We start from the raw sequence: 17500 nt of genomic DNA on the forward strand, positions 1-17500 counted from the left end.
TTGTCTTGTTTAATGCATTATTCCACACTGCAGGCAAAAGTGCATTAACGCAGAGTCTGCTCCAGAAAGTCTGAAAGCTGCTGAATTGTGTCTCGGAGACGCAGACATTACGGAGAGACTATTCCTCAGGACAGAATGATGCAAGACCATGACAGCTTGTTTTGGTTGAGAAAATGTCTAGGCACGCACGCAGGCACGCACGCACGCACGCACGCACGCACGCACGCACGCACGCACGCACGCACGCACACTATTTACGGAACTCATCCTGGTGTGAAAGGTACAGGTAAATCTGTACATTTTAACTTTATATTTTTAACATTTTCAAATAACTTATTTATGAAAAACAAATTGGCATGAGCCAATCAGGAGAGAGGAGCCTGACCTCCCATCAGGCCCTGGGGCACATCTCCCATCAGGCCCTGAAAAAAAAAAAAAAAAAAAAAAAACACATTCTATCCCCCTTACTAAACTTATCCCCTCTGGGGTCACGTTTCCGGTTTCCGGTTATGTTCCCCTCATGCTAACATGCCCCTCAAGTTAACATCATGAGTTAGCGTCAAGTCGACAGCGTGGTTGCCAAGCTTCATCTGTTGGTTGCTATGATGCGATCTGTAAGATACGTTCCCCTGATGCATACGGTAGCGTCAACTGGCTAGCGTGTCTTTTTGTGAACGGCATACGCTTAGTCAGTACTCTGTAAATAAGCATTTATTTAGTCCGGTGTATGTAAATTAGCAAAACATATAAATTGCCAATTTCCCTACAGATTAAGATAGCGATAGAGATAGCTAGTTAGTTAAACGGACAGCAAACCATTCGGCAATACATATATGTAGAGAAGTAGATAAATATATCTACCTACGTCATGCTTAAGTTAGCTCCCTAGCTAGCAAAGTAAGAAATATCTAGCTAGCGAGACAGCCAGGCAGATAGATCGCTCGCCAACTAGGAAGATAAGCCACAGCTGTTTTTTATTCTAAGCTAGCAAGGGATCCTTTTATTTAGCTAGCTAGATGTAGCCTATATCGTGGTTCAATGTATATAAATAATCGAGATATTACATATGAAGCACTACATATTCACAGAAGCATCGCTAGCTTGCCGATGCAGAGCCTATTACACACAGCAGTAAACAAATATGATTGATGTCATTGCAGAGACGGAACCGGAAACGTGACGGGTCAGTACCTCCAGACCGGGCTGGGGTCAGAGGGCGGGTCAGTACCTCCAGGCGGCCCGTGTCGGGCTGGAAGCCGCGGGCCGGGTCCTCCGTGGTGACGCGGCACTGGATGGCACAGCCGTTGATCCGGATGTTATCCTGCTTCAGACCCAGCTGGGCCAGACTCCGCCCCTCACACACATGCAGCTGTGCATGCACCAGGTCCACACTGAGGGAGAGAGACATTACACACTCACACCAGGTCCACACTGAGGGAGAGAGACATTACACACTGTCACCAGGTCCACACTGAGGGAGAGAGACATTACACACTCTCACCAGGTCCACACTGAGGGAGAGAGACATTACACACTCTCACCAGGTCCACACTGAGGGAGAGAGACATTACACACTCACACCAGGTCCACACTGAGGGAGAGAGACATTACACACTCACACCAGGTCCACACTGAGGGAGAGAGACATTACACACTCACACCAGGTCCACACTGAGGGAGAGAGACATTACACACTCACACCAGGTCCACACTGAGGGAGAGAGACATTACACACTCACACCAGGTCCACACTGAGGGAGAGAGACATTACACACTCACACCAGGTCCACACTGAGGGAGAGAGACATTACACACTCACACCAGGTCCACACTGAGGGAGAGAGACATTACACACTCACACCAGGTCCACACTGAGGGAGAGAGACATTACACACTCTCACCAGGTCCACACTGAGGGAGAGAGACATTACACACTCACACCAGGTCCACACTGAGGGAGAGAGACATTACACACTCTCACCAGGTCCACACTGAGGGAGAGAGACATTACACACTCTCACCAGGTCCACACTGAGGGAGAGAGACATTACACACTCTCACCAGGTCCACACTGAGGGAGAGAGACATTACACACTCTCACCAGGTCCACACTGAGGAAGAGAGACATTACACACTCACACCAGGTCCACACTGAGGGAGAGAGACATTACACACTCACACCAGGTCCACACTGAGGGAGAGAGACATTACACACTCTCACCAGGTCCACACTGAGGGAGAGAGACATTACACACTCTCACCAGGTCCACACTGAGGGAGAGAGACATTACACACTCACACCAGGTCCACACTGAGGGAGAGAGACATTACACACTCACACCAGGTCCACACTGAGGGAGAGAGACATTACACACTCACACCAGGTCCACACTGAGGGAGAGAGACATTACACACTCACACCAGGTCCACACTGAGGGAGAGAGACATTACACACTCTCACCAGGTCCACACTGAGGGAGAGAGACATTACACACTCACACCAGGTCCACACTGAGGGAGAGAGACATTACACACTCTCACCAGGTCCACACTGAGGGAGAGAGACATTACACACTCTCACCAGGTCCACACTGAGGGAGAGAGACATTACACACTCTCACCAGGTCCACACTGAGGGAGAGAGACATTACACACTCACACCAGGTCCACACTGAGGGAGAGAGACATTACACACTCTCACCAGGTCCACACTGAGGGAGAGAGACATTACACACTCACACCAGGTCCACACTGAGGGAGAGAGACATTACACACTCACACCAGGTCCACACTGAGGGAGAGAGACATTACACACTCACACCAGGTCCACACTGAGGGAGAGAGACATTACACACTCACACCAGGTCCACACTGAGGGAGAGAGACATTACACACTCACACCAGGTCCACACTGAGGGAGAGAGACATTACACACTCTCACCAGGTCCACACTGAGGGAGAGAGACATTACACACTCTCACCAGGTCCACACTGAGGGAGAGAGACATTACACACTCACACCAGGTCCACACTGAGGGAGAGAGACATTACACACTCTCACCAGGTCCACACTGAGGGAGAGAGACATTACACACTCACACCAGGTCCACACTGAGGGAGAGAGACATTACACACTCACACCAGGTCCACACTGAGGGAGAGAGACATTACACACTCTCACCAGGTCCACACTGAGGGAGAGAGACATTACACACTCTCACCAGGTCCACACTGAGGGAGAGAGACATTACACACTCTCACCAGGTCCACACTGAGGGAGAGAGACATTACACACTCACACCAGGTCCACACTGAGGGAGAGAGACATTACACACTCACACCAGGTCCACACTGAGGGAGAGAGACATTACACACTCACACCAGGTCCACACTGAGGGAGAGAGACATTACACACTCACACCAGGTCCACACTGAGGGAGAGAGACATTACACACTCTCACCAGGTCCACACTGAGGGAGAGAGACATTACACACTCACACCAGGTCCACACTGAGGGAGTGAGACAATACAAGCACTGTGATTTGATGATCTTGATACTACAGTCTGATAGGCCAACTACTCTGAGACAGCGCCCCCTGGCATCTGAGACCCATGCACCGACAGTCCACAAGAGAACATAACTATAACTATAACCATAACGATGACCATAACTATAACCATAACCATAAGTTTGACCATAACTATGACCATTACGACGTGATGTGAGCATTTACACTGAAGAATGATAACGTTCTGTAAAGTCATTTTTAATGTGACGCCCTGTAAATTCAGATGGACTTCGATTGGCAGTCAGGGTTTCTACGGTTCACGCAGCGGAAAGAGATTTGTTCTGAAAGTGGTCCCAGTGATCGTTATCATTATAGGTGAGGAGGGGCTCCGTCGTCCACTGGAATGATTTTTAAGATCATATATTTATAGATATGGTTATGGGTCCTTTATTCAGGGGCAGTGTATTTACAGAAGCCCTTTAGATTAAAGCACCTTTAGCTCCAGGATTCAACCACAAGAGGGAGAGGGGGCTGGTGTGATTTCAGCCCAGGGAGAGGGGGCTGGTGTTCAGCTCAGGGAGAGGGGGCTGGTGCAAGTTCAGCTCAGGGAGAGGGGGCTGGTGTAAGTTCAGCTCAGGGAGAGGGGGCTGGTGTTCAGCTCAGGGAGAGGGGGCTGGTGCAAGTTCAGCTCAGGGAGAGGGGGCTGGTGTAAGTTCAGCTCAAGGAGAGGGTGCTGGTGTGATTTCAGCTCAGGGAGAGGGGGCTGGTGCAAGTTCAGCTCAGGGAGAGGGGGCTGGTGTGATTTCAGCCCAGGGAGAGGGGGCTGGTGTTCAGCTCAGGGAGAGGGGGCTGGTGTTCAGCTCAGGGAGAGGGGGCTGGTGTTCAGCTCAGGGAGAGGGGGCTGGTGTTCAGCTCAGGGAGAGGGGGCTGGTGTTCAGCTCAGGGAGAGGGGGCTGGTGTTCAGCTCAGGGAGAGGGGGCTGGTGTTCAGCTCAGGGAGAGGGGGCTGGTGTTCAGCTCAGGGAGAGGGGGCTGGTGTTCAGCTCAGGGAGAGGGGGCTGGTGTAAGTTCAGCTCAGGGAGAGGGGGCTGGTGTAAGTTCAGCCCAAAGACAGCACTATTGGTTTCATCAGCCTTTGGTATTTAACCCAACGTCAGCACAGCAGAAACTCTCCGACAGTCAGCTGCACAAAACGGAATAAATGAAGATGAATGAATGAATGAATGAATGAATGTTGAGGCAGTGGGAGCAATACGGCCATTAAGCTGCAAGAATAACCACTGCTATGGGCCTATGGGCCATATTTATGCCTTTTAATTTCATTTTTATTTTTTTATTTAAACACACCTGGGCCACGTTCAGCCTCGACAAAACCGAGCCAAGCGTTTATTTAAACAGAAACGGGGGGCGCGTTGAACACTGCAAACGGCCGGCCGGCGGACTGACTGACGGAGGTACGCTCCGCTCCGATGGAGAAAATGTTCAGGAGAAACAATTCTTGTAGTACGCACTGCCTGCATATCTGGCCCTTTCGCCATCAGCATGATTTACAGCTGAATCTAGTCCCACCCCCCAATTCCCATAGAGATCCACTCAAATGCGAAGAGTTTTAGTATCGCTTGACTCTGATGACGGGTCACAGCAGGAAGTCATGGCATGCAAACAATATGCAACCAAATACACAACCTGACTCTCATCTGACATTACGGTAATGTGTCTCAAACACTGAAATGGGGGACTACTAAAAAAAGGGCAGTAATTAATACATGGTGAAACTAAAATGTATAAAAATACCCTTTAATAAAAGATCCGAGGCTGTGCTTTGACCATGTATTAATTGTTTTATTACAAACAGAGGAAATAAGATATAAAATCAGAAAAAGACATTGTGACCAAAAACTTTTGAATGGTTGTGTATGCATGTATAATGTGGAGAGTGGGACTAGAGATTGGATGGAATCCACACACAGACACAGGCATCAGAAGGACATCAGTTCATTACACCATTCACAGAAACTCATGAGAGAAGACAACAGCTCTCAGCTTGTAAACAGCGCTTCTCACACTCACGCTATGTAACTGCCCCATGTTTCAAAACCTAACATAGCCAATCAGAGAAGAGCTCCCTCATGCTCACCCACTAGGCCACAAGATGGCCGCAGGCTGGGAGGTGGGAACAGGACAAGCATTCAGCTGCGGGTAGGGAGGCAGCTAGCTAGCTAACCACTGGCTGGCGAAGTACTCCTCCTCAATCCCCCGCATTACCATCCCAAATAGTCCAGTGCTAAAGCATTACCATCCCTAATAGTCCAGTGCTAAAGCATTACCATCCCTAATAGTCCAGTGCTAAAGCATTACCATCCCTAATAGTCCAGTGCTAAAGCATTACCATCCCTAATAGTCCAGTGCTAAAGCATTACCATCCCTAATAGTCCAGTGCTAAAGCATTACCATCACTAATAGTCCAGTGCTAAAGCATTACCATCCCTAATAGTCCAGTGCTAAAGCATTACCATCCCTAATAGTCCAGTGCTAAAGCATTACCATCACTAATAGTCCAGTGCTAAAGCACTACCGTCACTAATAGTCCAGTGCTAAAGCATTACCATCACTAATAGTCCAGTGCTAAAGCATTACCATCCCAAATAGTCCAGTGCTAAAGCATTACCATCACTAATAGTCCAGTGCTAAAGCATTACCATCCCTAATAGTCCAATGCTAAAGCATTACCATCCCTAATAGTCCAGTGCTAAAGCATTACCATCCCTAATAGTCCAGTGCTAAAGCATTACCATCCCTAATAGTCCAGTGCTAAAGCATTACCATCCCTAATAGTCCAGTGCTAAAGCATTACCATCCCTAATAGTCCAGTGCTAAAGCATTACCATCCCTAATAGTCCAGTGCTAAAGCATTACCATCCCTAATAGTCCAGTGCTAAAGCATTACCATCCCTAATAGTCCAGTGCTAAAGCATTACCATCCCTAATAGTCCAGTGCTAAAGCATTACCATCACTAATAGTCCAGTGCTAAAGCACTACCATCACTAATAGTCCAGTGCTAAAGCACTACCATCACTAATAGTCCAGTGCGACTGAAAAAAGTTTTGATTTGAACACAAAAACAAATCAAGCCAGATTTGGAAAGAGACGGTTATAAAAAAGGACACAGACTGAAGTTGAAGCCAGCAGAGGTGGGCAGAGAGAGACCAGTAGAGGTGGGCGGAGAGAGACCAGTAGAGGCTGGCAGAGAGAGACCAGTAGAGGCTGGCAGAGAGAGACCAGTAGAGGCTGGCAGAGAGAGACCAGTAGAGGCTGGCAGAGAGAGACCAGTAGAGGTGGGCAGAGAGAGACCAGCAGAGGTGGGCAGAGAGAGACCAGTAGAGGTGGGCAGAGAGAGACCAGTAGAGGTGGGCAGAGAGAGACCAGTAGAGGTGGGCGGAGAGAGACCAGTAGAGGTGGGCAGAGAGAGACCAGTAGAGATGGGCGGAGAGACCAGTAGAGGTGGGCGGAGAGAGACCAGTAGAGGTGGGCAGAGAGAGACCAGTAGAGGTGGGCGGAGAGAGACCAGTAGAGGTGGGCAGAGAGAGACCAGTAGAGGCTGGCAGAGAGAGACCAGTAGAGACAGCTGCCACTGCAAATATGCCCCCTGCCCCGGCGCCACAGCAACCAGACCACAGCACTGCCAACAACAACAGCGCTAATTAATTACTAAAGATTCACCATCAGACCCGTCTCCTGGCACTCGAGAACAGAGCGCAGGGGAGACGCAGAAAGGGTAAGAGAGAACGAGTGTGCAAGAGGAAGAGAAAGAAGAAGAGAGAAAGAACAAGGCAAGCAAGAATGACAGCACAGAAAGAAAAATAGTCCAGAAGAATAATCTTCTGGGAGAAATGAGGCAGTCAGCAGTCGCAATTACAGAGTAATTATTATATAGAATTATGGAATTATTCATCCTGTGATTGCCATTATTATAAGAATATTAGCCCAACTGTGTGAGTGCGTCTAAGTGTCAGACCTGACATCTCGGGGTGAATGAGATAGGACTGGTTGGCAGTGGATGCTAATTTTTAACCAGGGTTCCCTCTGGATGAGCCTGGAGTTTGAGGGGGATTCTGATGCAGTTTAGAGGAGGGGAGGGGAGGGGAGGGGGGGTCCTGGAGCCGCACGGTCACTTGCTTCTCAGGACGTGGCGTACGCCACAACCCCCCCAACCCCAACGCCTGAATCATAACAGGCCACTTCATCTTCATTAGGTGCTTTTCATGTTCAGAGGAATTACTCTCCCTCTAAAGCCACATTATGGCAGAAATAGCTATGGAAGCCATGAATAAAATTCTCTCCCACAGCTTGTGAAAAGTTTATAATCACATTTTCCTCACTTCACTAAAAGCATCCCGGCCAGCTGAGGTAAAAAGACAGGATTTCACCTCATTTATTAGCTAAATTAATAACACACATGGAGGGAGAGTGAGAGGGAGAGAGAGAGAGGGAGGGAGGGAGGGAGGGAGGGAGAGAGAGAGAGACAGAGAGAGGGAGGGAGGGAGGGAGGGAGGGAGAGAGAGAGAGAGAGAGAGAGAGAGAGGGAGAGAGGGAGAGAGAGAGAGAGAGAGAGAGAGACAGAGAGAGGGAGGGAGGGAGGGAGAATGACAGAGAGAGGGAGAGAGAGAGAGAGAGAGAGAGAGGGAGGGAGGGAGGGAGAATGACAGAGGTGTGTCCTAACACAGAGCAGCTGACTCAGGTGAGCAGGCTCACGTACAGGCTGAAAAACAGCCAATAACAGCACCCACTGGACATGCTATCCGCAGTGACAGGTACAGGTGTACAGGTACAGGTGATACTCACTCTGTGATCTCCTCAGTCACCGTGTGTTCCACCTGCAGACGGGAGTTGACCTCGATGAAGTAGTGCTTCCCATGTTTATCCACCAGGAACTCCACTGTACCAGCATTCTCATAGCCCACCTGTACAGAGACACACTCACTATCAACCAACCAATCAGGATTGGCACCTGTACAGAGACACGCCCACAATCAACCAACCAACCAATCAGGATTGGCACCTGTACAGAGACACGCCCACAATCAACCAACCAACCAATCAGGATTGGCACCTGTACAGAGACACGCCCACAATCAACCAACCAACCAATCAGGATTAGCACCTGTACAGAGACACGCCCACAATCAACCAACCACCCAATCAGGATCGGCACCTGTACAGAGACACGCCCACAATCAACCAACCAACCAATCAGGACAGCCAGCAGTACAGAGACACACCCACGATCCATTTGATAACGCGCTAGATACCATGTAGCTTTTAGGCAAACTAAGCAGTGGGTGCACTTTATCATTCTGTTGTGTTATGTTAAACAACCAATCATAGCCCACCTGTACAGAGACGTGTACGTGTGTGTGTGTGTGTGTGTGTGTGTGTGTGTGTGTGTGTGTGTGTGTGTCAGTGTAGAACAGATGGAAAATCCATCTGTGATAACACGCACGCACACACACACGCACACACGCGCCAGCAAAGCCACAGGCCCAGAACAGGCCCAGTTCCTTTACTGCACACTCATAACTAATGCCCATTACACTCATAACTAATGCCCATTACACTCATAACTAATGCCCATTACACTCATAACTAATGCCCATTACACTCATAACTAATGCCCATTACACTCATAACTAATGCCCATTACACTCATAACTAATGCCCATTACATTCATAACTAATGCCCATTACACTCATAACTAATGCCCATTACACTCATAACTAATGCCCATTACACTCATAACTAATGCCCATTACATTCATAACTAATGCCCATTACACTCATAACTAATGCCCATTACACTCATAACTAATGCTCATTACACTCATAACTAATGCCCATTACACTCATAACTAATGCCCATTACATTCATAACTAATGCCCATTACACTCATAACTAATGCCCATTACATTCATAACTAATGCCCATTACATTCATAACTAATGCCCATTACATTCATAACTAATGCCCATTACATTCATAACTAATGCCCATTACATTCATAACTAATGCTCATTACACTCATAACTAATGCCCATTACATTCATAACTAATGCTCATTACATTCATAACTAATGCTCATTACATTCATAACTAATGCTCATTACACTCATAACTAATGCTCATTACACTCATAACTAATGCCCATTACACTCATAACTAATGCTCATTACATTCATAACTAATGCTCATTACACTCATAACTAATGCTCATTACACTCATAACTAATGCCCATTACATTCATGAACAAACACACACACTCCCACTCACAATCACACACAGTAACACAAACACATGGCCATCTTCATGACCGGCTTCAAAGACCATCAATCCATTCATTAATTCATTATTACCTAGATCTATGACATACCAAAAGGATTCACACATAGGATGCGGAATGATGGAGTATAAGGGGGGTGTATTTGGGAGGGGGGGGCTCCTCAGACCGTTTAAGTACACAGAAGCAGGTTACCATGGAAACTGCCTGAGCGGGAAAAAGAAAAAAAGAAAAAAAAATAGCACAGGAATCATTTGAATTTTTTTTTCTTTTTTATGAGTTGAGTTGTCTCCACTCCTTTGACTGCAAACCTGCTCCCCTACACCCTTCAATCTCCATCTTCTGAAGGAGAGCTTCTCTTCAAGCACAGCGGGCAAATGTTCACACACCCAACCTCCTTTCAACATCGAGAGGCTATCCCACAATCCCCTGCTCCCTGCCAAGGTGGAACTGCACAGGGCTTTGTTCTGGACGACACAGCGCGTTGAGTACCCAACACTCAGCCCATTCAGAGCACTGCGGTCAAACTGTCCCAACGCTGTTAGAGTCATTCAGCCCTGATGAGAGCAGTCTCAAACCAAACCTCACCAACAGCCCCATCACACTCACACTCACACTCACTCTCACACTCTCACTCTCTCACTCTCTCACTCTCTCACTCTCTCACTCTCTCACTCTCTCACTCTCTCACTCTCTCACTCTCTCACACTCTCTCACACTCTCTCTCTCTCTCTCACACACACACACACACACACACACACACACACACACACACACACACACACACACACACACACACACACACACACACACACGGCCAACTCCACAGAGAGATGGAGAAACAACAAATATCTGAATAAGACACACAGTGAGGGACTTGGCTGCATATAGACCCCCCCACTGTTGTCGTACATGGCAACAATCGCTAAGGATGGTGGGACACAAGGATTTCTTTTTGCGAAGATGTTTGGTTAATAATTAATCGATGACCGTTCATTAACGTCAGCAGAAATCGACCGAAGGAAATTCCTGAAAAAGCTAACATCCCAAACACAGAGTCGCCCCGGCAGACTGCAGCGGGGCCGGTGGAGGACTGAGGCTTCCCATCAGCCCCATGTCCGGGGCTCGAATCGGGAGCAAGCCGGCACTGGCTGTGGCTGCTAGCTCCGTAGACGGACAGATAGATCATTATTTACATTATTGGCATTTAGCAGACGCTCTTATCCAGAGCGACATACAGTTGATTTAGACTAAGCAGGAGACAATCCTCCGCTGGAGCAATGCAGGGTTAAGGGCCTTGCTCGAGGGCCCAACGGCTGTGTGCCGTGTATAGCCCTGTTCCAGACGCTGAAAGCGCGTTACAGTGAAGGAGGAAACCACCACAAATGGGCCACACCCGCCTGGGGGACGCAACGGCCACACCCGCCTGGGGGACGCAACGGCCACACCCGCCTGGGGGACGCAACGGCCACACCCGCCTGGGGGACGCAACGGCAGCCATTTCGTGCCAGAATGCTGAAGACTGAGCACTCTCCTGGACCAGCAGGGCGGACTGAGCACTCGCGCACACTCGCGCACACTCGCGCACACTCGCGCACACTCGCGCACACTCGCGCACACTCGCGCACACTCGCGCACACTCGCGCACACTCGCGCACACTCGCGCACACTCGCACGCGCACACACTCGCACGCGCACACACTCGCACGCGCACACACTCGCACGCGCACACACTCGCACGCGCACACACTCGCACGCGGACACACTCGTACACTCGCACGCGCACACACACACACTCGCACGCACACGCGCACACTCGCGCACACTCGCACGCGCACACACACCAGAAGACCCACCCAGTCACACCTCAGGCAAAGACGATCCACTTCCTGAAAATCACCCCACGTTCTCCAACAAAGGTGTTGTTTTTCCATCTCAGCACGGAGAGCCTTCAACACATTTCAAACTCGACAAAAGAAACTGGATTGAGAGAGTTCTGAGAGCAGAAAATATATTTGTCAGCTCGTATATCTGCACAACCCCCCACTCCCAAGGTTCAACGCTTAGACATTAACCCCCGTTTTAAAAGGTAATTTTCTCTGGTGCGAGGCCCAGGAATTGGCTCTCAGAAAGCAATCATACGAACAGTGTTCTGAAACACGACTCGGGTATTGAAACCTTTACAAAAGAAAAAGGGTAAATTATGTGCTGAAAGGAGTCGTTCAAGCCTGGGAATCAGAAGCTGCTCTTTCACACCAACAATGGCAGCACAACTGCAGGGAATGAAGTCAGGCTGCAGCCCAAACTCTCCCAATTCACACCCCAGACCCCTCCATCCCCCACACAGCCGCAGGAGAAGGACACAGCTCTGACTGTATCAGAGACAGACACACACAGCTCTGACTGTATCAGAGACAGACACACAGAGCTCTGACTGTATCAGAGACACACACAGCTCTGACTGTATCAGAGACACACACACACAGCTCTGACTATCAGAGACAGACACACACAGCTCTGACTGTATCAGAGACAGACACACAGAGCTCTGACTGTATCAGAGACACACACAGCTCTGACTGTATCAGAGACAGACACACACAGCTCTGACTGTATCAGACAGACACACACAGCTCTGACTGTATCAGACAGACACACACAGCTCTGACTGTATCAGAGACAGACACACACAGCTCTGACTGTATCAGACAGACACACACAGCTCTGACTGTATCAGAGACAGACACACACAGCTCTGACTGTATCAGAGACACACACAGCTCTGACTGTATCAGACAGACACACACAGCTCTGACTGTATCAGAGACAGACACACACAGCTCTGACTGTATCAGACAGACACACACAGCTCTGACTGTATCAGAGACAGACACACACAGCTCTGACTGTATCAGAGACACACACAGCTCTGACTGTATCAGAGACAGGCACACAGAGCTCTGACTGTATCAGAGACAGACACACACAGCTCTGACTGTATCAGAGACAGACACACACAGCTCTGACTGTATCAGAGACAGACACACACAGCTCTGACTGTATCAGACAGACACACACAGCTCTGACTGTATCAGAGACACACACAGCTCTGACTGTATCAGAGACACACACAGCTCTGACTGTATCAGAGACACACACAGCTCTGACTGTATCAGAGACAGACACACACAGCTCTGACTGTATCAGAGACACACACAGCTCTGACTGTATCAGAGACAGACACACACAGCTCTGACTGTATCAGAGACAGACACACACAGCTCTGACTGTATCAGAGACAGGCACACAGAGCTCTGACTGTATCAGAGACAGACACACACAGCTCTGACTGTATCAGACAGACACACACAGCTCTGACTGTATCAGACAGACACACACAGCTCTGACTGTATCAGAGACACACACAGCTCTGACTGTATCAGAGACACACACAGCTCTGACTGTATCAGAGACAGACACACACAGCTCTGACTGTATCAGAGACACACACAGCTCTGACTGTATCAGAGACACACACAGCTCTGACTGTATCAGAGACAGACACACACAGCTCTGACTGTATCAGACAGACACACACAGCTCTGACTGTATCAGACAGACACACACAGCTCTGACTGTATCAGAGACACACACAGCTCTGACTGTATCAGAGACAGACACACACAGCTCTGACTGTATCAGACAGACACACACAGCTCTGACTGTATCAGAGACAGACACACAGCTCTGACTGTATCAGAGACACACACAGCTCTGACTGTATCAGACAGACACACACAGCTCTGACTGTATCAGAGACACACACAGCTCTGACTGTATCAGACAGGCACACACAGCTCTGACTGTATCAGAGACACACACAGCTCTGACTGTATCAGACAGGCACACACAGCTCTGACTGTATCAGAGACACACACAGCTCTGACTGTATCAGAGACACACACAGCTCTGACTGTATCAGAGACACACACAGCTCTGACTGTATCAGACAGACACACACAGCTCTGACTGTATCAGAGACAGGCACACACAGCTCTGACTGTATCAGACAGACACACACAGCTCTGACTGTATCAGACAGACACACACAGCTCTGACTGTATCAGACAGACACACACAGCTCTGACTGTATCAGACAGACACACACAGCTCTGACTGTATCAGAGACACACACAGCTCTGACTGTATCAGAGACAGACACACACAGCTCTGACTATCAGACAGGCACACACAGCTCTGACTGTATCAGAGACAGACACACACAGCTCTGACTGTATCAGACAGGCACACACAGCTCTGACTGTCAGAGACAGACACACACAGCTCTGACTGTATCAGAGACAGACACACAGAGCTCTGACTGTATCAGACAGACACACACAGCTCTGACTATCAGAGACAGACACACACAGCTCTGACTGTATCAGAGACACACACACACAGCTCTGACTGTATCAGAGACACACACACACAGCTCTGACTGTATCAGACAGACACACACAGCTCTGACTGTATCAGACAGACACACACAGCTCTGACTGTATCAGAGACACACACACACAGCTCTGACTGTATCAGAGACACACACACACAGCTCTGACTGTATCAGAGACACACACACAGCTCTGACTGTATCAGAGACACACACAGCTCTGACTGTATCAGAGACACACACAGCTCTGACTGTATCAGAGACACACACAGCTCTGACTGTATCAGAGACAGACACACACAGCTCTGACTGTATCAGAGACACACACAGCTCTGACTGTATCAGAGACAGACACACACAGGTTGCCGAGGGCTTGGGCAGGTTAATGGCGCTGAATTGAGTGGCGTTTGTCAGAGAGCAATAAAAAGCTCTGAATAGCAGCCCTGCGCTCTGAAGGAGCCCTGCGCTCTGAAGGCAAGCGCGGCTGAAAGGAGCCCACATCCATTACACTCCCACACTACGAGCTGCAGACATGTCCCGCAATACCCAGCATGCTCAGCAGACAGCTCTCCCTCACCACACGTCAACGCCCAAAAACCCAAACCCCATCCTTCAGGTTTATATACCCAGATGCGCGGAACCCGGACGCGCGGAACCCAGACGCGCGGAACCCGGACGCGCGGAACCCGGACGCGCGGAACCCGGACGCGCGGAACCCGGACGCGCGGAACCCGGACGCGCGGAACCCGGACGCGCGGAACCTTCAGACATTCATTAACCCCCCCTGTTCATCATAAACTGTGATGAAGGAGGAGACAGTACAACACATCGTTCACTGTGACTCTCTCTTAGCTGAAGACTGGGATCAAATCTTACCTATACAGCAAATCCTTTAGTTGAGGGACACAGCTTGGTGTTGGCATGGACCACAGAGTCTCTGCTGGACTAAGTGATGTCACTATATCATGGCATGGACCACAGAGTCTCTGCTGGACTAAGTGATGTCACTATATCATGGCATGGACCACAGAGTCTCTGCTGGACTAAGTGATGTCACTATATCATGGCATGGACCACAGAGTCTCTGCTGGACTAAGTGATGTCACTATATCATGGCATGGACCACAGAGTCTCTGCTGGACTAAGTGGTGTCACTATATCATGGCATGGACCACAGAGTCTCTGCTGGACTAAGTGATGTCACTATATCATGGCATGGACCACAGAGTCTCTGCTGGACTAAGTGATGTCACTATATCATGGCATGGACCACAGAGTCTCTGCTGGACTAAGTGATGTCACTATATCATGGCATGGACCACAGAGTCTCTGCTGGACTAAGTGATGTCACTAGATCACGGCACGGACCCTCTGTGTGGAGTGCATTACATTATTGGCATTTGGCAGACACCAAATTTATCCAGCGTGACGTACAGTTGATAAGACTAAGCAGGAGACAATCCTCCTGGAGCAATGCAGGGTTAAGGGCCTTGCTCAAGGGCCCAACGGCTGTGTGGACCTTATTGTGGCTACACCGGGATTAGAACCACCGATCTTGCAGGTCCCAGTCATTTACCTTGACCACTACGCTACAGGCCGCCCTACATGCCTCTAGCCGTGGTCTGGTGTTGATGGCCGTAGATAATCATCTATATCAGCATAATTATTATTTGTATCATAATTGTAAATTTAGTTTTATTTATTTATGTATCACACATCAATAGTACGGTTTGCCCAGAAGCAGATGGCCCCTCTGAGCTTGGCTCTGCTCGGTTTCTTCCTGTTAGTCAGGAGCCCGAGGCTTCCTCTGAGGGTCTCAGGCCCGGGCTCTTAGTAAAGCTGCTTTGTGACGATCGTGTAAAAAGCGCCATACAAATGAAATTGAATTAAAAATTGAATTGATTAAAATGTGTGCTCTCCACTTTTATCACACACTCACACACTCACACACACTGCAGCAGAGCTAACACACACACCCACACACCCACACTGCAGCAGAGGTCTCTCACACTCACACTCACACTCACACTCACACTCACACTCACACTCACACTCACACTCACACTCACACTCACACTCACTGCAGCAGAGGTAACTCACACTCACACTCACACTCACACTCACACTCACACTCACACTCACACTCACACTCACACTCACACTCACACTCACACTCACACTCACACCCACACCCACACCCACACCCACACCCACACCCACACCCACACTCACACCCACACTCACACCCACACTCACACCCACACTCACACCCACACACTGCAGCAGAGGTAACACACACACACCCACACCCACACCCACACCCACACCCACACCCACACCCACACCCACACACCCTGCAGCAGAGCTAACACACACACACACACACACTGCAGCAGAGCTAACACACACACACACACACACACACACACACACACACACACCCTGCAGCAGAGCTAACACACACACACACACACACACCCTGCAGCAGAGTTCACTCACATACACACATGCCCGCTGCCGCAGAAACACTGAGTTTATCACACACGTAAGGGCTGCCATCTAGTGGCCAGACAGGGGAACTGTCTCTCCATATCTCTTTTTTCATACCCAATGTCCTTCAGTCTCTCCCTGAAACTGCCCCCACAAGGCAAGTTGTTTCAGAAGTGTATGCGAGTGTGAGTGAGCACGTGTGTGTGTGTGAGTGTGTGAGAGTGTGTGTGAGAGTGTGTGTGAGAGTGTGTGTGAGTGTGTGTGCGCTCACCTGTCGGGCCAGGTTAACGGAATCTGCGGTCAGCCGGTCTCTGAGGTGAGGATGCAGGTGGGCGGCCGGGGCGATCTCCACCACCTTCTGGTGCCTCCGCTGGATGGAGCAGTCCCGCTCATACAGGTGTACCACGTTCCCGTACTTATCACCTGAGCCACGGGCACACAGGAACACAGACACCTGAGTATGCAGCTGCATCTACCAAACCTGGGGCAGGCTAGTTAGGGCTAAGTGCTAACCTGGGGCAGGCTAGATAGGGCTAAGTGCTAACCTGGAGCAGGCTAGATAGGGCTAAGTGCTAACCTGGGGCAGGCTAGTTAGGGCTAAGTGCTAACCTGGGGCAGGCTAGATAGGGCTAAGTGCTAACCTGGGGCAGGCTAGTTAGGGCTAAGTGCTAACCTGGGGCAGGCTAGATAGGGCTAAGTGCTAACCTGGGGCA

The 17500-nt window shown here is 49.5% G+C and overlaps 1 protein-coding gene across 1 annotated transcript in view; it reads right to left on the reverse strand.

The window, feature by feature from the left end:
- The window catches only part of LOC133120156 (pyruvate carboxylase, mitochondrial-like), an 85909-nt gene that overhangs the window by 56034 nt on the left and 12375 nt on the right, over nucleotides 1–17500 (reverse strand). The window contains 3 exon segments of the mRNA XM_061230229.1: nucleotides 1229–1391; nucleotides 8353–8471; nucleotides 17059–17210. Coding sequence (XP_061086213.1) covers nucleotides 1229–1391; nucleotides 8353–8471; nucleotides 17059–17210 — 434 coding nt within the window.

The sequence above is a fragment of the Conger conger genome, unplaced genomic scaffold (genome assembly GCF_963514075.1).
Source record: "Conger conger unplaced genomic scaffold, fConCon1.1 SCAFFOLD_61, whole genome shotgun sequence".
Taxonomy (NCBI): domain Eukaryota; kingdom Metazoa; phylum Chordata; class Actinopteri; order Anguilliformes; family Congridae; genus Conger; species Conger conger.